Below are 24,307 nucleotides of genomic sequence, written 5' to 3' on the forward strand. Positions count from 1 at the left end.
GGATCACATCCACAGGTACAGGAGTTAGAATGCCAACACCTATACTTGTGGATGTATTTTCGGAACAGTACGAAAAGGACTTGGAGGCGACATCTTCTGACCTCCTCTAACTTCACAAGAGGAAGACAGAATCACCATCAGGAGCCCAAGGCTTATTCCTATGAGACCAGACATGCCACCACCCTGCAGCCTTTTTACCAACTTTGATACCAACTCTTCCCCCTATCCCCCCACCACAGGACTCACTACTTCCTTGCTGTGTTTAACAATATGTTGTAATGGCCACACAGAACTCATTGACAGTACTCATGATTATGGGGTCGATTAGGGAGGTAACAGGCTACAATTTAGATTCAGGAATGCACTCAGGATACAATTCTTTGATCAGATCAGTCTTCCTTCTGCTGTGCCTTCAGACATACCTCTCTGGCCCTTTGCCTCTCTGGCCCTTGGCCTCTCAACCTGCTTCTGCCTCTGTGGGCCAGGTAAGCCTGCCACTCTATCTCTTGTCTGTTGGTTCCACTCCCATTGTCTCTCTGCCAGGGCATCTCTCTCTGCCATACATCTCTCTCTGCTATGCATCTGTGCCAAGGAGGTCCAGTGCAGGGATCTTGGGTCCAAGGATGCACTCTACTTCGTCTCCAGCTCTTCTCTCTTGATGGCAGTGAGATCCTCCTTCTGCCTCTAGGAGGGCTCATTTTAAGCTGGCAGATTGACAAACTAACCAATCCCAACATCAGTGTTCTACACATCTTATTTGCATGGTCCCACCCAGTAATCCAGTGGGAGTTACAAAGCCCATAGCTAGAAAAGCCATACCAAGTAATACACTGCACTGCAGACACATTCAATACATAACAGGAGGGCATGTGAGGTTAGCCTCATTTTGGTGCCTGACCTCTTCATTCCTCCATCATGTATGTATATGATGCTTGGACTTGCAACAGCTATTTTGTGACCAGGAGGTTATAAGCATGAAGACAAAAGCCAAAATGCTTAAAATGGCACAGCAGAAAAATGGAGTCTGGAATCTTAATGACATTTTTAAGCTCCTAAATCAACTCTGGGGCTGCTTGTCTCCAGACTTCTTTTTTAGTTAATAATCACCTGCCAGCCACTCCTCAGAAGGAAGATTGGGCAATCTACTTCCATAGAGATGTTGTTGTTGTTGTTGTTATGTGCCGTCGAGTCGGTCCCGACTCATAGCGACCCCTCCTTGGGTTTCCGAGGCAGTAACTACGGAAGTAGGATTGCCCAACCTTCCTTCCGAGGAGTGGCTGGTGGGCCTCAGAAACCAAAGGAGGGGTCGCTATGAGTCAGAAACAACTCGACGGCAGTGAGTTTGGGTTTTTTTTTTTTTTTTTGGTATTCTTGAAGAAAACCAAAGATGCATGGAAACAGTTAGTCCAAAGGACTTGTGGACCATGCAAACCTACATGACCCTGAGACCAAAAGAACTAGATGGTGCCCAGCTACCCTGCCAACCTCTCAGAAAGGGATCGAAATAGGAGATCCTGGGTATAGTGGGAGAAAAATGTGGAACAAAACTCAAAATCATAAAATGCCTGAGGCTTACTGGTCTGATAGAGGTTATGGCCTATAGTCAGCCTTTGGGACTAAAATTGAACTTACTCCCGTGGCTTCCAGTCAAACAGTAGACAAGCCTACAAGCTGAAAAACTACACGAGGTAGGTATACTCCTTAAAACAATCAATCATGGGAGATCAGAAGGGCAGTATTTGCACAGGGAGATAATTCAGAGGGCAGGAATGCATAGGAAAGGACACAGGGAAAAGGTGACTGTTCTGATTACCTAGTGCTGCTCTGACAAGAATATACCACAAATGGGATGGCCTTAACAAACAAGAATTTATTCTCTTACAGTTTGGAGGCTTTAAGTCCAAGTTCAAAGTGCCAGGCTCTAGGGGCTGGGTGAAAGCTCCTCAGCCTTGGACTTCAGCTCTGCCTCCAGGTCCTGGCCCACTGAAGGTAGAGGCTTTTCTTCACTCAGACAGCTGCTGGCTGCTGAGGCTGCCAAGCCCAAGGTTGACCAGTAAAAATGCACAGTCCCAATATTACCAAATCACATGGCAGGCCATTAACTCAAGGTCATGGTAAGTCCCAAGGTTGGCAGAGCATGGCAGGCTGCTGAAACAACAACACGGCTACATGCAGGGTTCAAGGTGCCATAAGCTAGAAAGCATTCCCAAAGCTTCTCCTTATATACAGGAAGCAGACCACATTCCGTAAGGCAGCTACTCAGCTGCTCACAGTAGATTCCATCATGGAGTTGGTTAACAGTCTCATCATGGGGAATAATACATCCAGCTGCCCAGCCATTCAACCAGGCCTAGCCAAGTTGACCTAAAAACATAACCACCACAGTGACCACAGTGAGGAAGTGAGAAGAGAGCTGTTTCATTATAAGGATTGCAATCAATGTCATGAAACACAATGTCTATGAACTGTTGAATGGAAAATGAATTTGCTCTGTAAACTTCACCCAAATCACAATTAAAAAAAAAAAAAAATCATTATTCTTATGATTTGGGCTATTGTTAATCCGCTTTTCTGCTACTTAATTGGCATATTTCTTTTCTGTTTGCCAAGCTTGGAAAATGACTGCTATTCAAATTCTGCCTAGATGTAGAGACATTCCATTCCCATTTTCTCCCTTTATATTTGGATAATCACGTATCTTTAAATAAATTCCACCCTCACAATTATAATGAAACTGCTCTTGAAAAGGTCACCAGTGACCCCTTGATTGATGAATCCAATGGTTACAACTGATTTTACCTCTGTCCTAACCTCTGCTGCATTTGACAGTTCAATCATTTTCTTAAAGTAAGTCCCTTTCTGGGCATCAATACTCTTTCTTTCTACCTCTCTGGTCCCTCATCTCAAATAAAAGTGTTCTCTTTTATTTTTGTGCCTTAACTTAGAAAACCCTGACATTCTGTCCTTGACTTGTCTCACTAAACACACTCACTGAACGCTTTCTCCACTTCTCAGACTTTACCTCCTAGGAGCACTAGTAGTCCTCACATTTACGACTGCGGCTCAGAACTTTCTTTGGAAGCAGATCCATGTTTCTCTCTGAAACAGAACAAGTCCTAACATCACATTTCCTGAACTGAACTCACTGTTGTTGGGTGCCATCGAGTCAATTCTGACTCACAGCAACCCTACATGGCAGAGTAGAACATCCTCATAGGGTTTCCTTGGCTGTAATCTTTATGGAAGAAGATTGCCAGGTTTTGTTTTGTTTTTTTCCCCATGAAGCCACTAGGTAGGTTGGAACTACCAACATTTTAATTAGCAGCCGAGCACTTAACTGTTGCACCACCAGAACTCAATATCTTCCCATTCAAATTCCTTCTTCTCTAAAATACATCTCACCACTCATACTAGCTCTTAGCCAGAAATCTGTGTTATCTAAAGCATTTTCTTCTCTCCCAATATCCAGTTAATCACTGTTATGGATTGAATTGTGAACCCCCAAAAGATGCACGAAAATCCTAACCCTGTGAATGTGGGTTTGTTTGAAATGGGGTCTTTGAAGATGTTACCTGTTAGATTAACATGTGGGTTTACTGGAGTAGGGTGGGCCCTAATCCAATCAGAGTGGTGTTCTGAAAAAAAAGAAGAGGCACAGAGGAAAGACAGCCATGTGACAATTTAGTTCCGCTGCAGCCACAATCAAGGAGCACCTAGGATTACCAGAAGCCAATAGAGATGAGAAAGGAATCTTCCCCTAAGGTCTTCAAGGAATGTGGCCCTATGTTGTGGTTATTAGGTGCTGACTCATAGCAACCCTATACACAACGGAATGAAACACTGCCCAGTCCTGCACCATCCTCAGAATCGTTGCTATTCTTGAGCCCATTGTTGCATCCACTGTGTCACTCCATCTCATTGAAGGTCTTCCCCTTTTTCACTGACCTTCTACTTTACCAAGCATGATATCCTTCTCCAGGGATTGGTCCCTTCTGACAATGGGACCAAAGTGCAAGAGATGAAGTCTGGCCCTATGTTGTTGTTGTTGTTATGTGCCGTCGAGTCGGCCCCGACTCATAGCGACCCCTCCTTGGGTTTCCGAGGCAGTATCACTACGGAAGTAGGATTGCCCAACCTTCCTTCCAAGGAGTGGCTGGTGGGTTTGAACCGCCAGCCATCTGGTTAGCAGGCAAGTGTCTTAGCCACTATGCTACCAGAGGAGCTCTGGCCCTATAGACACCCTGAATTTGGACTTCTAGTCTCTAAAAACTGTGAGTTAATAAATTTCTCTTCTTATAAGCCATCTGCTTTTTGGTACTTTGTTATGTCAGCCTGAGGAAACTCATATAATCATTAAGTATGAAAATGCCTCTATCTCAGGAGTCTGTTTGCAGCTTCCTGACTGCCACGGCCTCAAGCCTTCAATTCTATATTGCCAAAGCCTCTCAGCCTGCCTCCAATTTCTCCTCTTTCCCATTGTCTGCACTGCCGTTAGAGTGGGTTCTCTAAACACAAATTGAATCACATCATTGGCTTTTAAATTTTCCAAGGGACTGTATGTGTGGGTGTGTGTTGGGGCCAGGGGCCTATATTAGCCATCATGCCCTCCAATGTAGTCCACATTTGATAGCATAGCATAGAAGGCTAGTTTTGTGTTTCATCTCCCCTCCACCTTCCCTGCATCCTCAGTTCCAGCTCCCCTGAACTCCTCTTCCCACCACCATCACCTCTGACTAGATGCCCCACATTCTGAACTCCTGGTATTATCTAGTTCTTAAATCAAACTGCACTTGTTCCCTTAACCCTCCCTGATCTTAAGATTAGACCAAGGTTTCTCCATTTCAGAATTATTGACTTGTAAAAAAGATCAGTTGTCATGGAGTTGACTCCAATTCCTGGAAACCCCATGTGAGTCAGAGTAGAACTGTGCTCCATAGAGTTTGTTTTTCCAGTGGCTGATTTTTCTAAAGTAGATCACCAGGCCTTTCTTCTGAGGTGCCTTTGGGTAGACTCAAATCCCTAACCTTTCTGTTCACAGTAGTGTGTTGATTGTTTACACTACCCAGGAACTCTTATTGACTTTTCAGGCTAGATAATTACTGGCTGTGGGGGCTCTCCTGTGCATTGTAGGATGTTTAGCAGTATCCCTGGTGGGTATGCCTCTACCTAACTAGATGTCATTAGTACCAACCCCCCACCCATGGTTGTCACAATGAAAAATGTTCCCTGAGCAGAACTGTCACTGGTTGAGCACCACTGGACTAGACCAAGTTCCTTCTTATCATCCCATACCCATTGCCATTGAGACGATTCCAACTCATAGCAATCCTATGGGACAGTAAAAAACCAAAAGCCATACTCACTGCCATCGAGTCAGATCTGACTCATAGCAACCCCTCCTTGGGTTTCTGAGGTGGTATCATTACGGAAGTAGATTGCCCAACCTTCCTTCTGAGGAGTGTATGGTGGATTTGAACCGCCAGCCTTCTGGTTAGCAGTCAAATGCCTTAGGCACTATGCTACCAGAGCTCCCTATAGGACAGTAGAACTGTCCAATAGGGTTTCCAAGGCTGTAATGTTTATGAAAGCAGACTGCCACATCTTTCTTCTGCAGAACAGCTGGTAGGTTTGAAATGCCTGCCTTTTAGTTAACAGCCGAGCACTTAACCACTGAGCTACCAGGGCTCCTTATCATCTTTAGCTTTTTCTCCCTGATCATAATTGTTGTTGTTGTTGTTGTTATGTGCCTTCGAGTCAGCCCCGACTCATAGCGACCCCTCCTTGGGTTTCCGAGGCAGTATCACTACGGAAGTAGGATTGCCCAACCTTCCTTCCGAGGAGTGGCTGGTGGGTTTGAACCACCAGCCTTCTGGTTAGCAGTCAAGTGCTACTCATAATTAATTAGCATACTGCCTAAGGCACTTGACTGCTAACCAGAAGACTGGCGGTTCAAACCCACCAGTCACTCCTCGGAAGGAAGGTTGAACAATCTACTTCCATAGTGATATCGCCTCAGAAACCCAAGGAGGGGTTGCTATGAGTCGGGTCTGACTCGACGGCACATAACAACAACAACAACAATTTTTGAAATTACTTGTATGAATGTCTCATCTGTTTTAGGAAATTGTTATCTCCAAGAAGGCATCTCCCAGGGCCTAGCACCCAGTAGGCAAGCACCCTAGCTCCATGACAGAGTGAGCTCTATGGCAGGGTAAACCTTATCTATCATCTTCACTGGTGTACCTAGCACCTGGCACAGTGCTGGTCCATAGTAGGTGCTCAGTAAGTATTTACTGGGTGAAGCATTGATTGAATGATCCCATTCAGACACTACTTTCTCTGGGAAACTGTTGAGATTAGCATCTTTTCTTCTCTTTACCCTATAATATTTTGTACATGACTCCTAGCCCCAGCATATGAGACACTGAGTAATAATTACAATCAAGACAATTTATCAGTAAATGTTTGTAGAATTAAATCATGCTCTATCTTTAGGTCTCTTTCTAGAAACAGAAAAACTAGGTCCAGTCCCTTGTCCAAAGAATGTGATGATCTAGCCTCTCTCTGCACTTTTACACCTGTTCTGCCTAGGCTGCTCTCAGCTATGCAGCCACCCAAATACTCACCGTTTTCCTTAGCTGACTTCAACAAGGAGGAAGCACTCAGAGATGCTGAGTTTTGAGTAGAAAACCAAACCAGTTGCTGTAGAGCTGATTCTGACTCATGGCAAACCCATGTCATCAAAGTGCTCCATAGGGTTTGCAGTGGCTGATTTTTCAGAAGCAGATTTCCAGGGCTTTCTTCTGCAGCATCTCTGGGTGGGTCTGAGCCGCTAATCTTTTGAATAGCAGCTAAATGTATTAACTGTTTGCACCACATATTCTGAGATTGGAGAGCCCACTTCCATTTCCAGGCACCATTTTGTTTCCCTCTTCCCTGATTATACTCCCAGCTCCTGCCCCTGAATTCTAACAGGTATTAACAACATATGGTGCTAGCTCACAGTCCTTTCCCAGGGATGAGAAACACCGCTCCTGCAGTTTGCCCACCACCTGATGCCTTGAAATGCAAAAGGCTACAAAGAGCTTCCAGGTGGAATGGAACAATGATATTATTTAAGTACATAAACATTAAAAACAGTTGTCAGAAAAGAAATCAGCCTGCCTGGGAGAAGAGTTCAGTACTCAGGGAAGAGCTGGGTAGTATTATGCACAGTAGATGGTTAATATGCATCCTTTAGTCCCAAAGGCCTGTAGGGAGAAGATGCCGAAGTTAATATTTATATTTGGCATCCAACCCTCTGCATAAATAACAGCATGGAGGCCTGCTGTTTTGTTTGAGGTCAGCTCCGTTTAAACAGCTAGGCCAGGTGCAGACACACAGGCTGGACCTTTGAACCCTGTCTGTTGCAATCCAGATGTTCAGCAGAGGTGATGAACTCGGGTCACTGACGGTGGGAAAGTGTACAGTGCTGTCTTCTAGCATCTTCTTTACCCAAAGCCCCATGGGGAGCTTGGACAGTAGACTTGGCCTCAAGCCCACTTTCCTCACCAGAGTCAAGAAACAGTAGCAGCTGCAGTTGTTGCTAGGATGAGGGATCATTCACTTGGGAGTTGAGATAGCCAGGAGGGGGAGGTGGGTAACAGGAAGGAGGTCATGGAATTGACCGTGCTTAGCTGCTGCCCACGTTTGGATTACTCTGAGGTATTCTGCATCGGGAAAAATGCTGGGCTCTTAATGGTAGCCCTGACAATCATGATCTGTCTGACCAAACTGGTCTCAAAAGCAACTATCATTTAGTAAGGAAGGATTTGCCAAATTGCATAGTTCTTCTAGGGTTTTCCTAGTCTCACTCTTTGCCTCAAAGATACATACAGTGGGAGGGGTTTTAACTTTTTTTAGTTGAATGCAAAGCACATATGGTGTTTGGGTTTTGTCCTTGTTTGTTTGTTTTTATTTTCGTAAAATGTTATATAAAAAGAACCATATAGCAATAAAATGATAACTTAAAAACAAACCCTCCACAAAGAATGTAACATTTTTTTTTTTTAATGGAAGGAAACAAACACCTTCGCTTTATCCACAAAAAAAGTAAAAAATGATGAAGAGAGAGTCATTTCATTCACAGATTGTGGAATCCTACTGTTTACTGCTCTCCAAATGAGCATTTCTGAAGCAGGATTTAAACAGGAATTTTCAAAACGAAACAGCTCCTGGGGTAGTCAAAAGAACACTGATGTCGGCAGCCAGGCAACTTGAATTCCAGTTGTGACTGCTGACCTGCTGCTTCCTGGCTTCCAACCCCAGCACTCCACTGAAAGTGCTCTTGTCAAGGGTGCCAACGACCTTCTAATTGCTATATCTAAAGGGCATTTTTCAGTCCTCCTCTGACCAGACCTCTCTTCAGCAGATGACATAATTGCCTTCTCCTTCCTCCTTGAAATTCTCTCACCAGGTGGCTTCAATGATAGTGTCCCATCCCCATTTTTCTCCAGCTTTCCTGACTCCTCCTTCTCAGACACTTTCACGGCTATTCTCTTTTTCTTTCTTTAACAGCTTTGGAGTAGCTGCTGTGGACTGAGATTGTTGGAAGGCTTTGTATACATTTTCTTATCAACTCTTTGGTTTCACTTTACAGATAAGGAAACTAAGGCTCTGAAGGATTAAGGGATCTTTACCCAAGGCCACATAGCTAATAAGTAGGAGGACTGAGAAGTCTCTGAGGGGAGGGGTACAAATGTTTTAAAGCTTAGTCAGGGGGGCCAAAGGGTAATGCTTCCCTTCAATGCTATATTAATTCTGAGCTCATGACAGAACTCACTTGGTTCACAAAGGAGGTGTCTATGGGGCCCACCTCCACCAAAACCATCCTGAGGGTGCCTTGGTTAATGTCACAGTGGTATAAATGGTTAACACACTCAGCTGCTAGCTCAAAGTTTGGAGGTTTGACGCCACACAAGGGTGCCTTGGAGAAAAGGTCCAGTAATCTTATTCCCCAAAACCAGCCATTAAAAACCCTGTGATGCACAGCTCTACTCTGATATACACAGGGTTGCCATGAGTTGGAATCTACTCAATGGCGAGTAGATAGCAGGACTGGAATTCCAACCAAAGTCTATTTGACTCTTGAGTCCAGAGTCAAGTTCTCATGTATTAAATTGTAACTTCTCTTTCCCAGTTAGCCCCTTAAGTAGAAGTAGTCTCCAGAATTCTGTGTTTGGCCTCATTTTTTTTTCCTCTTCTGGCTGTCTTCCTGGACAGACTCACCCACAGCCTTGCCTTCAGGTAACAGCTCCTGCCAAAATCTGCCCTCACATCATGGTTTCAAATGGCTACCTCTATTTGCATGTACACAGTCACCTTGTAAAGGCGGTGAGAATGGACTCCCTAGCTGCTATTCCATCCCTGATGACTGGCCAAAGCTAGTAATTGTTTAAGGAGTGGGCATATGACCCAATTCTGTCCGTAAGACATGATGGGGAAGATTGCTGGGGACATCTAGGAAAGGTTTTCATCCCTCTTGAAAGGATTAAAGATGTTGTTGTGTCTTACAGTATCGGAATTGTTGTTAGTTGCTGTGGAGTTGATTCTGACTCACGATGACCTCATTTGACCCCATGTGTGCAGAGTAGAACTGTTCCTTAGTGTTTTCAAGGCTGTGACCTTTTGGAAACAGACTGCCAAGCTTGTTTTCTGAGGTGCATTTGGGTGGGGTTCAAACTGCCAACCTTTCAGCTAATAGTTGAGCACTTAATGATTTATGCTACCCAGGGAACTGAGTTAATTCTGGAATGTTGTCAACCATCTGCATCCATGGGGAGAAGCAACCTTAGGTTGAAGCTAACAAGAGCAGGATAGAGCCTGGGTCTTTGGTGACCAGCTGATCGTACCTTCTCTTGGACTGGGGCTTCCAGCTATGTTAAATAATAGGTCTTCATTGTTTATATGTGTTTTGGTTGTTGTTACTTGCAGGCAAAACCATTTCCAGTGACATATCAAATTTATCATATCCACAACTGAACTCATTATCTGCTCTTCCAAACTGCCTCTCCACCTGTGGCTTTGTTTCTGTTAATAGCACCATGACCCACCCTGTCACCAAAGTCAGAAACCTACCTGGGCATCATTTTTGACTCCTCTCTCTCCTTTACCCCCAAGTCCAATCATAAACTAAGTCCAGTAGATGCTACCATGGAGTGTGTCACCCTTTCCCTGTGTACTTGTCTTTTCCAGTCCTTTACCATTTTTTTCTGTTCCCCTATCTCCTTTCTTACTCTGATCCAAGCCACCACCATCTACATTGCTCCCTCAAACCAAACAAAACTCACTGCCGTTAAGTCGGTTCCGACTCATAGCGACCCCTCCTTGGGTTTCTGAGGCAGTATCTCTCTATATTATACGGAAGTAGATTGCCTAGTGTTCTGGTTACCTAGTGTTGGTCTGACAGGAATACACCACAAACGGGATGGCTGAACAAACAGGAGTTTGTTCTCTTACAATTTTGGAGTCTGAGTTCAAAGTGCCAGGCTCTAGGGGCTGGGTGAAAGCCCTTCAACCTTGGGCTTCAGCTCTGCCTCCTACTCCTGGCCCACCAAAGCTAGAGGTTTTTCTTCACTCAGACAGCTGCTGGCTGCTGAGACTGACAAGTGCAGGATTGACAAGTCAAAAGGCACGGTCCCTATGTTACCAAACCACACGGCAGGCCATTAATTCAAGTCCATCGAAAGTCCCAAAGTCAGCAGAGCATGGTAGGCTGCTAAACAACAACTCTGCTACACGCAGGGTTCAAGTGTGCCATAAGCTGGAAACCGTTCCCCAAGGCTTCTACTTATATGCAGGAAGCAGACCCCATCCCTAAGGCTACTCAGCTGCTCAGAGTAGATTCCACCATGGAGTTGATTATCAGTCTCATCATGGGGAATACTATATCCAGGTGCCCAGCCACTCAACCCAGCCCAGCCAAGGTGACATACAAACTTAACTACCACACTCAGTCTTCCTTCTGAGGAGTGGCTGGTGGGTTTGAACCATCAGCCTTCTGGTTAGCAGTCAAATGTCTTGGGGACTATACCACCAGAGCTCCTACACTGCTCCCTAAGAGAGCTTTTAAAACTCAACACTAATCCTGCAACTTCCCTGACTGTAATTTGTCAATAGCCTAGATAATCTTTTTTCTTAAATTAATTATTATTATTATTTTTAATGTTTGCATTGTTCACTCTCCTTCCCTCCCACCTCTGGTAACCAAAGCCTACATGTCTTCAAGATAACATTCAACTCATCAGGTTCATTTGTAAGATCCTTCAAGTCAGGCTTAGCTCTCTGGATTCTCACCTCTACCACTCCACATGCTCTCTGGGTTTCAGAATGTGGTTCTCCTTGCAATCCCTGAGCCATTCTCTCCAATGTCATTGCACATGCTGTTCCCCCAACCTAGGATGCCCTGCCTCACTTGTCCGCCTGGAAAATACTTGCTTGCCTCAATGATCTCATAGCACCTTGGTTTGCTTCTCGTACAACATGGCAGGTATGAATTTCGAACATGCCAGAAGTACCGCATTATTTTTCTCTCTCTCCCCTTGGTTATTTTGAGCCCCCATGCTGACTCACTTACTCTCAGTCAGCTTGGCTACCTCCCCTTTCTCCAGAGTTGTATCTAAGTTCTAGACTATCTAGTGTCAGAGTGTGTGTATGTGTGTTGGGGAGGAGATTCTATCTGGTCACAGGGTATCTGTACATCATAGGTTGCCATAGAGACGTCCCTGGTTTTCCCTCCATGGCCCCTCCCAGTCCAGGAGTCATCTTGGCAACACCCACCCAGGCTGGAGTCCCAAGAGTCCCTGCAAGGCTGCCTTTGGCTTTGTCTGCATAGACACACCAGCAACACCCCTGCTCTGGGGTCTCCACTACCTTGAAGCTCTGTACGGGTGGACTACCCTGCTCCTTGGCCCACAGCCCCCTCTCTCTTTTGTTAACTCCTTGCCTTCTCTCCTCCCCCCAGTACCTGGGAATCTTTTCCTCTTCTGGAAGAAGCACTCCCTCCCCTTCCTTCTTCCAGACATTAGTCTATCCCCCACCTCCTCTAAGTTCCCCTATGGGAACTTTGAGAGTCTAGATTTATGGAAGAGGAGAGGCAGAGACTGACAGGCCTTTTTGCTTCTACTTGCTCACATTATTTTTACAAGACAGGCCCAACAATCTGCTTGGGGAAGGGGAAAATACCAAGAGAGAAAAAAACATAGAGTAATGATTGCAGATTACCTCACCACAGCAGCCGTCACCACCCTGCTCTAATGCTCTGCTCACATGCCTGTGTCTCCCAGACTGAGTTCCTGCAGCCAAGGACTCCTGTGTCTTTTATCAAAGTATTGTCAGCTCCTAGTATCTGGCACATTTAAAAAAAGGAAAAAGTTGCCACTGAGTCAATTCCAACTCATGACAACCCCACATGTATCAGAGTAGAACTTGGCGCCATAGGGTTTTCAGTGGTTAATTTTTGGTAAGTAGATCACCAGGCCTTTCCTCTGAGGGGCTTCTGGGTGGGCTCAAACCCCCAACCTTTCAGTTAGCAGCCAAGTATGTTAACCATTTGCACCATGCAGGGACTCCCTCTGGGATATAGTAGGTGCTTTTTAAATATCTGCTAATAATAAAAATAAGACAACCATGGACTTTGGAGTCAGGGAGACCTGAATGAATTCTGCCATTGCCTTTGCCACTTCTTAGTGATGTGACCTTGAGTGCAGTCACTCCCCTCTCTGACTACTGGCAGTGGTAACAGGGAAGAGAGGGTATTAAGAGGAGGTGAGGGACATAGTACTTTCAAAGCTCTGTAGCTTGTATTTTCTCCTCTTTTCAGAATCTTCCCTGATTCTGGCTCAATTTTGCCACCTCCTTTCATCCTCCGGGAGCTTTGGTGGCATAGCGCCTAAGGCATTTGACTGCTAACCAGAAGGCTGGCAGTTCAAACCCATCAACCACTCTTCAAAAGGAAGACTGGGCAATCTACTTCCATAGTGATAACACCTCGGAAACCCAAGGAGGGGTTGCTATGAGATAGCAGTGAGTTCGGTTTTTTTTCTTTGGTCTTCATCCTCCAAGTGGCCCTAATTTCCATACCAGATGATCATCTGCCCCCCAAACCCATTACATGTATCAATAGAATTTTCTCGTACTCTTCCAGGTGAGTCCTGTGTCTTTTTCCAGTTAATGATTGTCAAGATTCATGAGCTGCAGAGATTCAGCAGAAAATGGGGTTTCGAACTAGTTTGTTCTGGTTTAACCCCCTGCTGAGAACTTGCCTTTCCACCCCAAATATACTGAATCAGAATCTGCATTTTAACAAGATTCTCCAGGTGATTCTGATGTAACCTCTAGCTCTATAAGAATCACCTGGGGACCTCGTGAAACTAGATTCTGACTCAGTCTGTCCAGGGTGGTAATGCAAATTCTCAGCAGGCTGTTGAACCAGAATTAACTGGTTTGAAGCCCTGGTAGAAAGGCCATGGAGTAGAAAGAACTTGGAATTCTGGTTCCACCACCCAGCTGTGGGATGTTGGACAAGTGTCTCAGCTTTTGGTTTCTCATCTGGAAGATGGGAATGATGATAACTAAGTAAGTAGATTGTTCAAAGCACAGGCTGCCTGGGTTTAAATCCCAGCCCTGACATTTTCCAAGTGGCAAGTGACTTAACTTCTCTTTGCCTTAGTTTCCTCATTTATAAAGGGGGCATCACTATAGGACCTACTTCACAAGGTTATTGTTAATATGAATTGAATTCAAAAACCTAAACTGCTTAGCACCTGCCTGAGTAGGCATTCCGTACATGTTGGTGATTATCACATGTGACTGCTTCTCTTTTGCTACCACCATGTCATGAAGTGTAAGTAGACGGCAACATAATATGTTCCTCTGGGTGAGTCATCTTTCTTAATCTGAGTATGAATCCCAGGATGTTTGAATTCTAGGGATCCAGTTTGTTGTAGAATACAGAGACTCTCCAATGAGAAAAACAGATTTTGAAGCCTGCTTGGTTGTCTTAGGACTTTGGGTGAGTCACAAGCCCTGTCTGAGCCTCAGTGTCTTCATCCTGACAGGAGGACAATGACAACTCACACAGAGGTTGGCTCTGAGGATTATGGGCAATGATGTGTGTGAACACTTTTTGTAACTCTGGGTTTTTTTCTCTGAACTAAAAAGATAGACCTAGATGGATGGTGGAATCCCTGGCTGGTTCAACACTTAATACTTAAGCCTTCAGCTGGCTACTAATTGAGCTACTAACTGGCTACTAATTCCTCCTCCATCCAGAGGAGCCTTGGAAGAAAGTCCTGACCATCTGCTTCTGAAAGGTCACGGAAACCCTATGGAGTAGTTTTATTCTGTACATGTGAGGTGATCGTGAGTTAGAACTGACTCCATGATAACTGATTTTTATTTAGTTTTTCAAGATAGATGGTCTTGATATTCTTTTGCAACCTGAAAATTGTAAGGGTGGTACTTTAAGCACCAAGAACAAGGGGAAGCACTTGCTGAGCCCAAAGAATCAGTAAATATTGTTGAATAAATAAAGGAAATCATAACACTATAGGGAACTCCTTGCTTTGCATATTTATAAGGCTTAAATTTGAGCGGTGCTGAGGTGCATCATTCATTTTCTGGATTGTGATGGGTCCACAAACTAGTTTTACCAGGACCAGAAAGCCTCCCTGTCTTTAAGAGGACCTTGTATCCTCTGTCAGAAAGAATCCCTTTAACTTCTGCCTGTGCCCACCTTCCACAGGGATTTTTTAACCCACTTCATTCTTCAACACAAGTCACCCTGTGGAAGCAGCATAATGAAGAGGTTAAAGGATGGAGTTAGGGAGTCAGATGTTGAGTTTGAAGTCTAGCACTGTCCCTGACTTTGGGCAAGTCACTTGCCTTCTCTGACTTGGTATCTTCATATATCAAATGGAGTAACAATAGTTCTTACCTCACTGGGTTATTTGAGAACATTCAATTCCTCACATAGATAACTGAGTTCCTACTATGTGCCAGGAGTCCCTGGGTGGGGCAAATAATTACACACTTAGCTGCTAACCAAAAGGTTAGAAGTATAAGTCTACCCAAAGGCACCTTGGAGAAAAGACCTGATGAGCTACTTCCCCCAAAAAGTAAGCATTAAAAACCCTATGGAGCCAGTGACTTAAATTGGTCACAAAATAACAAATTTTGGACACATATTGTAGGAGACCACTATTGTAAAAAGTTAAGAAAAGGGTTTCAGAAAAAAAGAAATATTCTTTGATGGTTACCAGGGATGAGTGGGGAAGGGAGGGTAAACCACTAACTAGAGGGTTGTTGTTGTTGTTGTTACATGCCCTCGAGTTGGACCCGACTCATGGCAACCCCTCCTTGGGTTTCCGAGGCGGTATCACTACAGAAGTAGATTGCCTAACCTTCTTTCCATGGAGTGGCTGGTGTGTTTGAACCACCAACCTTCTGGTTAACAGTCAAGTGCCTTGGGCACTACACTACCAGAGCTCCCAACTAGAGAGTAGATATAAATTGACTTGGGTGAAGAGGGAAAAAGCAAAAAACAAACAACAACCCTATGGAGGTAGTGAAATAAGTCAGTAACAAAAGGACAAATATTGTATGATCCCAATTACATGAAATATCCAGAATACACAAGTATATGGAGACCACAATGTATTAGTGGTCAGAGATAGGTGAGAGGGAGAGGGAAAGGAAAATATAATGTTTAGGGGACACTGAAGGAGCTCTGGTAGCACAGTGCCTAGGGCATCTGACTGCTAACCAGAAGGCTGGTGGTTCAAACCCACTAGCCACACTGTGGAAGCAAGACTGGGCACTCTACTTCCATAAAGATTTACTGCCTTGGAAACCCAATGGGGGTTGCTGTTAGTTGGAATTGACTTGATGGCAGTGGGTTGGTGGGTAGGGGACACTGAGCTTCTGTTAGGGGTGATGGAAAAATATAAGGATGTTTAATGGTGATGGCTGAACAACACGATGAATATAATTAATGTCAGTGAACGATACATGTCAAGATTGTACAAATGACAAATGTTTTCTTTCTTATATTGCTGTTTTTGTTAGTTGCCATCAAGTCACTTTTGACTCATGGCAACCCCAAGTATGCAGAGTAGAACTGCTCCATAGGGTTTTCAAAGCTGTAACCTTGTAAGTGAATTTGCTTACTTGAGAAGCAAATGACCAGTCCTTACTTCCAAGGTGACTCTGGGTAAGTTTGAACAGCCAATTTTTCAGTTAGTAGTCCAATGTTTAACCATTTGCATCACCCAGGGACTCCAGTTATCTATATTCTTATCACAATAATAATAATAATAGGATATAGATGTGAATAAGGCAAAATCATCGCCCTAATAGAAATTAAATTCTAGTAGAAGACTCAGGCAACAAATGAATAATATGACATGTAATGCCAGGTTGTGATATGGTTATAAAGAAAAATAAAGCAGGGTAAGTGGATGGCAAGTGACTATGGATTATATTATGTAAGCACATAACAACAACAACAAGATTATTTTAGGCAGGGAGAATATTTAGCAGACACTAGGATAATGTGAGAGGAGGAGCCATGGGAACATCTGGGGCAGAAAAGGTAGAAAGGCCCAAAGGAGATGTTGTGCTTGGCAGGGAACAGTAAGAGGTCAGTGTGACTGGAGCTGCGTTGGGGTGAAGTGTTGGAAGGAGATGAAGTTGGTGGATCTTGAAGGCCACAGTGAGGATTCTGGATTTTATTCTAAGTATCATAGAAGTTGTTGTTAGGTGGTATGGAGTTGGTTCCAACTCATAGTGACTCTATATAGAACAGAATGAAACAGCGCCTGGTCCTGCACCATCCTTATAGTCACTGCTATGTTTGAGCTATTGTTGCAGCCACTGTGTCAATCCAACCATAGATGTTATTGGAGGATTTTGAAAGCAGAGGAGTGACTTTATCATCAGTACCTTCAAAGATTTCCTCTGGCTGCTGTTGTTTTGGTTACCTGGTGCCACTCTGACAAGAATATACCGTAAGTGGGATGGCCTTTCTAATTTTCTGTTGAGTTGTTTCTGACTCATAATGACCCCTCCTTTGGTTTCTGAGGCAGTATCTCTATGGAGGTAGATTGCCTAGTCTTCCTTCTGAAGAGTGGCTAGTGGGTTCGAACAACCACCCTTCTGGTTAGCAGTCGAATGCCTTAGGCAGTGTTTTAGTTACCTAGTGTCACTCTGACAGGAACATGCCACAAATGAGATGGCTTTAACAACAGGAGTTTATTCTCTTACAATTTTGGAGGCTTTAAGTTAAAGTTCAAACTGCTAGGCCCTAGGGGCTGGGTGAAAGCCCTTCAACCTTGGGCTTTAGTTCTGCTACTGCTCCCGGCCCACTGAAGCTAAAGGCCTTTTTTCACTCAGGCAGCTGCTGGCTGCTGAGGCTGACAAGCCCAAGGTTGATAAGTAATAAGGCACAGTCTCGATGTTACCAAACTACACAGCAGGCCATTAATTCAAGTCCATTGAAAGTCCCAAAGTTAGCAGAGCATGGCAGGCTGCTGAATAATGACTCTGCTACATGCAGGGTTCAAGCATGCCATAAGCTAGACCGTTCCCCAAGCCTTCTCCCTATATACAGGAAGCAGACCACATCCCTAAGGCAGCTACTCAGTTGCTCAGAGTAGATTCTACCATGGAGTTGACTGCCAGTCTTATCATGGGGAATACTACATCCAGGTGCCCAGCCACTCAACCAGGCCCAGCCAAGTTGACACACAAAGTTAACTACCACAGCTGTGTGCATAAAAGAATTTCAAGAATTGTGGTACTCACAAAGCTGATTCCCAGATATTTCTAGTTTTCCACTTCCTGAGGTGCACTTCCCTGTCCTTTGTCATTAGGGGAGCTCATATGACTCTTGCCAATGAATTATGAGCATAAGTGATATGTGATATGACTTCCAGACAAAGTATTTAATTGCCAGTGGGAAGCCCTGCAGAGTTCCTTTTCTCTGTCACACTTGGTCATCCTGGGTTCCAGAGCAAGATGTGGAGCAGAGCAGAGTTGAGCTGACCTGGCATTCAGCTAGAGCTCAACCTTTGTTGGGATAAATCACTAGGATTTGATAGTTGTGTAACCTTGCTAGCATAACCCAGCATATCCTAACAAGTATAGATAGGAAGAGGGAGCTCTGGTAGCATAGTGGCTAAGACACTTGCCTGCTAACCAGATGGCTGGAGGTTCAAACCCACCAGCCACTCCTCGGAAGGAAGGTTGGGCAATCCTACTTCCGTAGTCATACTGCCTTGGAAACCCAAGGAGGGGTCGCTATGAGTCGGGTTTGACTCGACGGCACATAACAACAACAACAACATAGATAGGAAGAAGGAGCTCTGTCCCAACCATAGTCACATGGGACATCAAGCTCAATTGGCATAACATACTACACAAAAACATTGTTCCACATCCTACTTTGGTGAGTAGTGACTGAGATCTTAAAAGCTTGCAAGCAGACATCTAGTTGCAAGGATAGCTCTCTCCTTATCCAGAAAAAAGAAGAATGAAGAAAACTAAAGATTCATGGAAACAATTACTCTAAGTGACTGGTACACCATGAGATCCTCAGCCTACATGACTATGAAACCAGAAGAACTAGATGGTGCCCAGCTACCACTGTTCACCACTTGGAGGGGGGTCTCTGTGGGAGATCCTATATAGAGTGTGGGAGAACAATGTGGAACAAAACTCAAAATCATTTGAAAAAAAAAAAAAAGGGGGACCAGGTTTGCTGGTCTGATAGATTCTGATGGAACCCCTGAAACTATGGCCTTGAGCTGCCCTTCAGGTCTGGAACTGAACCTGCTCCTGTGGCTTCCAGAGAAAACAAAAGACAGGCATAGGAGGTGAACATTTACATTAGGTAAATACACACCTTGGAGAGAACAATAATGGGACAATAGAAGGGCTGTGTATGCTACTTCCCTAGTGATACTGCCTCGGAAACCCAAGGAGGGGTCGCTATGAGTCGGGGCCGACTCGACAGCGAATAACAACAACGTATGCATAGGGAGACAGCTCAGGGGGCAGGAGTACATGGAGGGAAGGACACAGGGAAGAGGTAACTATGGGGTGGAAGTGGGAGGTAATTATGGGGAGGAGCTGTTGCATTGGGGCAATTTGTAGTCAATGTCATGAGATAAAGTATATGTGAACTGCTGTATAGAAAGTGAATTTGCTCTGTAAACTTTCACCCAAGCCACAATTTTTAAAAAAAGAATGCGGGGGGGGGGGTGGTGGTGGTGGAGAAGGAGCTCTGGTTGATGCAGTGCCTAAGGCATTTGACTGTCATCAGAAGGCTGGTGGTTCAAACCCACCAGCCACTCTGGGAAAGAAAGTTGGGGCACTCTACTTCCTTAAAGATTTACCACCTCAGAAACCCAATGGGGCTCACTATAAGTTGGAATCAACTCTGTCAATGAATTTGGTTTGCTTACAGACAGCAAGAGGGGAAGTAGGAAGACTAGTTATTGGAAGGCAATCCTTGCTTGGATTGGAGTGATAGTGACAGTGGTGATGAGAAGTGGTCAGATTCATGATACATTTTGAAAGTCAAGTGAAAAGGATTTGCTGATGGACTAGATGTAGGGTATGAAGGAAGAAGGATGACTCCAAGGATTTTGGCCTAAATAACTGGGTGAATTACTGCATAGAGGAATATTGGGGAAAGCAAAGGATTATTCACAGTGCCAGGGACACGGCAAAACTGCAACATGCTAGGCTAGCTCTTGTGGTCATTACTATTAAAGAGGCAAATAATATATAATGAAGTGGCTTGGAGAATTTTTCAACCCAGGATGATAAAAAGCCAGATTTATTCAGGTACAGTTTATATATAGTAACACTTACCTTTTCTAGTGAACAGGCCTATGAGTTTGTGTTTGTTTTTAACTTTGCAAGAGGTTTTCACTTTTGCTTTATATCTATTATTACAGTGTTTGAAATCTAAAGAAATAAATTTTCTCTTCAGATTTGTCATGTTGGAGAAAAGTGCTGAGAGTCCCATGGACTGCTAAAAGAACTAACACATCTGTCCTGGAAGAAGTGCAGCTGGAATGCTCCTTGGAGGCAAGAATGGCCAGACTTCATCTCACCTACTTTGGTCATGTTGTCAGAAGGGATCATTCCCTGGAGAAGGATATCATGATTGGTAAAGTGGACAGTCAAGAAAAAGGGGAAGGCCTTCAATGAGATGGATTGACACAATGGCTTCAGCCATGGGCTCAGGTATAGCAAGGATCATGGGACTGGCACAGGACCGGGGAGTGTTTCATTCTGCTGTACAAAGGGTTGCTATGAGTCAGAGATGACTCGATAGCACCTAACAACAACAACAACTTCATATTTGGATGTGTATTTGTCTGGTAGCATAGTGCCTAAGGCATTTGACTGCTACTAGAAGGCTGGTGGTTCAAATCCACCAGCCACTCCTTGGAAGGAAGGTTGGGCAATCTTCCATAGTGATACCGCCTTGGAAACCCAAGGAGGGGTCACTATGAGTCGGATCCGACTCGACGGCAGTGCATTGCGTTAGCACACTCAATGCCATGGTTTCTTGGCCTGTGTGTGCTCTGAAATTATCAAGCTTTTATTTGTCTACCCAGGGCACTTGACAGGCCTGTGAGTTTTGACAAATGCACTGTGTCTTATAACTTCTGGCACAATCAAGATAGAGACCATTTGCATCACCTCCAGAATTTCCTGTTATTACCCCTTTGTAGTCACATCTTCCATTCCTAACCCCTGGCAACCCTTAAATTATTCTCCATCCCTATAGCTTTGCCTTTTCTAGAATGTCATATACATGAAATCACACAGTATGTGACCTTTATAAACTGGCATCTTTCACTTACCCAGTGCCATCAAGTCAATTCTGATTCACAGTGACCGTATAGGACAGAATAGAACTGCCCTATAGGGTTTCCAAGGCTGTAAATCTTTACAGAAGCAAACTGCCTCATCTTTCTCCCATGGAACAGCTGATGGATTTGAATTGCCAACCTTTTGGTTAGCAGCTCAATGTTTTATCCACAGCATCATCAGAACTCGTCTTTCACTTAGGTTAATGTATTTGTTAGTCATTCGTGTTGTTGCATATGTCAGTGGTTTGTTCGTTTTTATTTCTGAGTAGTGTTTCATGGTATGGATGTGCTACAATTTGTTTATCCATTCACCATCTGAGGAACATTTAGGTTGTTTCCAGATTTTGGTGATTATGAATAAAGCTGTAGGTTTTCGGGGGATGAGCATAGATTCTTTTCTGGGAACATATGTCTTCATTTCTCTTGGTAAGTCCCTAAGAGTGGGATTGTTGGGTCATATGGTTTATGTGACCAAACTGTTTTCCAGAAGATTTATATCATATTCCATTCTCATCACCAATGTAAGAGAGTTGCTCCCCATTCTCCCCAGCACTTGGGGTTGTCAGGGTTTTTGATTTAAGCCATTCAGATGTATAGTAGTGGTTTTAATATGCATTTCCCTAATGAATAATGATATTGAACATCCTTATTACTTATGGCCATTTGTGTATCTTTTTTTGGTGGAATGTCTATTCAAACCTTGTGCTTGAGTTTTTATTAGTTTGCTTGTCTTCTTATTGTTCTGAATACGTTCTTCATATATTCTAGATGTATCTAGATGTATTTATCAGATGTATGTTTTACAAACATTTGCTCCCAGCTGTTGGCTTTTTTTAATTTTCCTAACAGTGTCTTTCAAAGAGCAGAAATTTTAAATTTTGATAAAATCCAATTTATCAACTTTTTGTTGTATGCCTCACATTCTTTGTGTCACATCTAAGCAACCTTTGCATTATCCTAAATCACAGAGATTTTCTCCTATGTTTTTTTCTGTATGTTTTACAGCTTTAAGTTTTACGTTTAGTTCTATTATTCCTTTTCAGATAATTTTTATAATTGGTGTGAGGTACAACCCAGGCCAATTTTGACTTGTGTTATTTCCAACTCTAGAAAAAGCAAATCAATAAAACTTCACATCTTTGATAAACATGTGCACAGATGACATTGTAACTGGTTGCAAAATTTGGTGAAGGTTCAAACACAGATGGTCAGGAAGTCCCTCCTCTCTCTGACTCTGTAGTTGTTTCTTTAGCATTTAATCCTATCTTTAGCATCACTCTTCAGATGTTTCTAGTGATACCAGCACAAATCTTTGAGAGCCAGGTTCTCCCCAGTCCTTAAGACATTTCAGGTCTTTAGTTGCTCTCTTAAGCCCCAGAAGGAACATTCAGTGGAAAGTATGGTATTAAATTTTGGGAATTAGGATGGAAATCTTAGCCTTCCCAGTCCTTCTTGAATGGCTTTTTCAGTTACCTACCGATATCCTGAAATTCCTGGGCAGTGCAAACAGGAAATGCACTTGGCTGCTAACCAAAAAGTTGAGGTTTGAGTCCATCCAGAAACATCTAGGAAGAAAGGCCTCATGATCTACCTCCAAAAAATCCACACTGTGAAGGACAGTTATACTCTGACACACGTGGGGTCACCAGGGTTGGAATCAATCGACAGCAATTGGTTGGTTTTAGTGATACCACTTTCTCCTTCCTTTTCCCTTCAATTTCACTGGCTGTGAAAGTTGCATTACAGCTGTCATTTAGATTTTGGACTCACTGGGGAAAAAGTTGGTGATGGGAGAGTGGAAGGAAATAAGTATAGAATTGTCAACTTGTGAGTTTGCCAACTGAGGACACATTAAGAAAGGAAACTACCAACTACTATTGCTATCATTCCATTGAAAAAAAGGACATTTAAATTACCCTATTCTCCAAGAAAAGAAATAACTGGGAAGATATAAACAATAACAGTAAAATTCTTTGCCAAGAATTAACCATTGGCAACTTATTTGGACACAGTAAAGTACTTACATAGTTTTGAAATTATTTTTCTCATTTCACTGCCAATTGGTGAAAATTTCACCCTAGGCCAGTTTGGGACTCAGACCATGAGAAAGTGTAACAGGGGTGGGGTATGGGTTAGCCCTGATAAGGTATCTGGGGAAAAGCTTTTTTCTTTCTCTTGTTATCCAGTATTCCCAAGGTTCAAAGTCCCAGTCCTAGCAAGTATTCAGGTTTTCCACCTGGGAATTTGCACTTGCAAATTTCAAGGCTAGGGTGGTAGCTTTCTGGGTCCCTCCTTTGGCACACACCAGTAGCCTTCCCTTCTCTCTTGGGTAAAAGAAAGGAGGGAAGTCCACCCAAGCTGCCTTTCCTGGTTCAGCTCCCAGGCTATTCTAAAGGTCCCTCCACTTAGACCCAGGCTCAAAGAGTCTGCCTATCTTTTTCACTAAGGCAGATGACAGCCAGCCCTGGGCAGAGAGATTCTTGGTAAACTTATCAACGGTACCCATGACACTCAGGATAAAAACCTCACTCCTAAGGGCTAAGCTGCCATACAGGAATTTGCCAGCATCTCCACTTCTACCTTAACTCTCCTCTTTCTCCTCCCCTCTAGCCACAAGTGCCTGCCTTTAGCTCCTCCAAAATGCCATACCCTGAAACACTTTTCCTTTCTCATCTCCTAGGCAACCTTTACTTTTTCAGGGAAGCCCTCCCTCACCAGCTGCATCAGCACCTTCCTTTCCTTGGGATCCTTTCACCTTGCATTCTGTACTTCGTCTTTACAGTGTTGGTCACAATTATAATAAATTATTTGTATCATGTCTGGTTCCTCAACTAGAATGTAAACTCCATGAGATTAGGGATTAAGTCTATTTTATTAATCTGATTTTCCTGATCCAGGCACTGGGCTTGGCACATAGTTGCTGCTCAAAAAATTATTGTTAAGTGAAAAAATTCTCTTCAACATACGTATACCAGGTACTGTTCTAGGCACTGGGCATGTAACTGTTGTTGTTGTTGTTATGTGCTGTCGAGTCAGACCCAACTCATAGTGACCCCTCCTTGAGTTTCCAAGGCAGTATCACTACGGAAGTAGATCGCCCCATCTTTCTTCCGAGGAGTGACTGGTGGGTTTGAACCGCTAGCCTTCTAATTAGCAGTCAAGTGCCTTAGGCACTAAGCTACCAGAGCATGTAACAGTAGGGATAAAAAGCTGTTACAGAAAAAGATTCTATGGGGGCAAAGATCTGATAAACAAGACAAAAATGTAATATGTTAGATAACAATACATGCTTGTTGTTGTTATGTGCCGTCGAGTCAGCCCTGACTCATAGCGACCCCTCCTTGGGTTTCCGAGGCAGTATCACTACGGAAGTAGGATTG

The 24,307-nt window shown here is 43.8% G+C and overlaps 1 protein-coding gene across 1 annotated transcript in view; it reads left to right on the forward strand.

Annotated features, from left to right (window-relative positions):
- The first annotated feature begins 16,606 nt into the window (after positions 1–16,606).
- LOC103202447 (RING1 and YY1 binding protein) overlaps positions 16,607–24,307 on the forward strand; it is a 140,383-nt gene continuing 132,682 nt past the window's right edge. The window contains exon 1 of the mRNA XM_007947332.2: positions 16,607–16,671. Coding sequence (XP_007945523.1) covers positions 16,607–16,671 — 65 coding nt within the window. The remainder of the gene's footprint in view (positions 16,672–24,307) is intronic.

The sequence above is a fragment of the Orycteropus afer genome, unplaced genomic scaffold, assembly GCF_000298275.1.
Source record: "Orycteropus afer afer isolate SDZICR_OR568_19922 unplaced genomic scaffold, OryAfe1.0 scaffold00180, whole genome shotgun sequence".
Lineage (NCBI taxonomy): Eukaryota > Metazoa > Chordata > Mammalia > Tubulidentata > Orycteropodidae > Orycteropus > Orycteropus afer.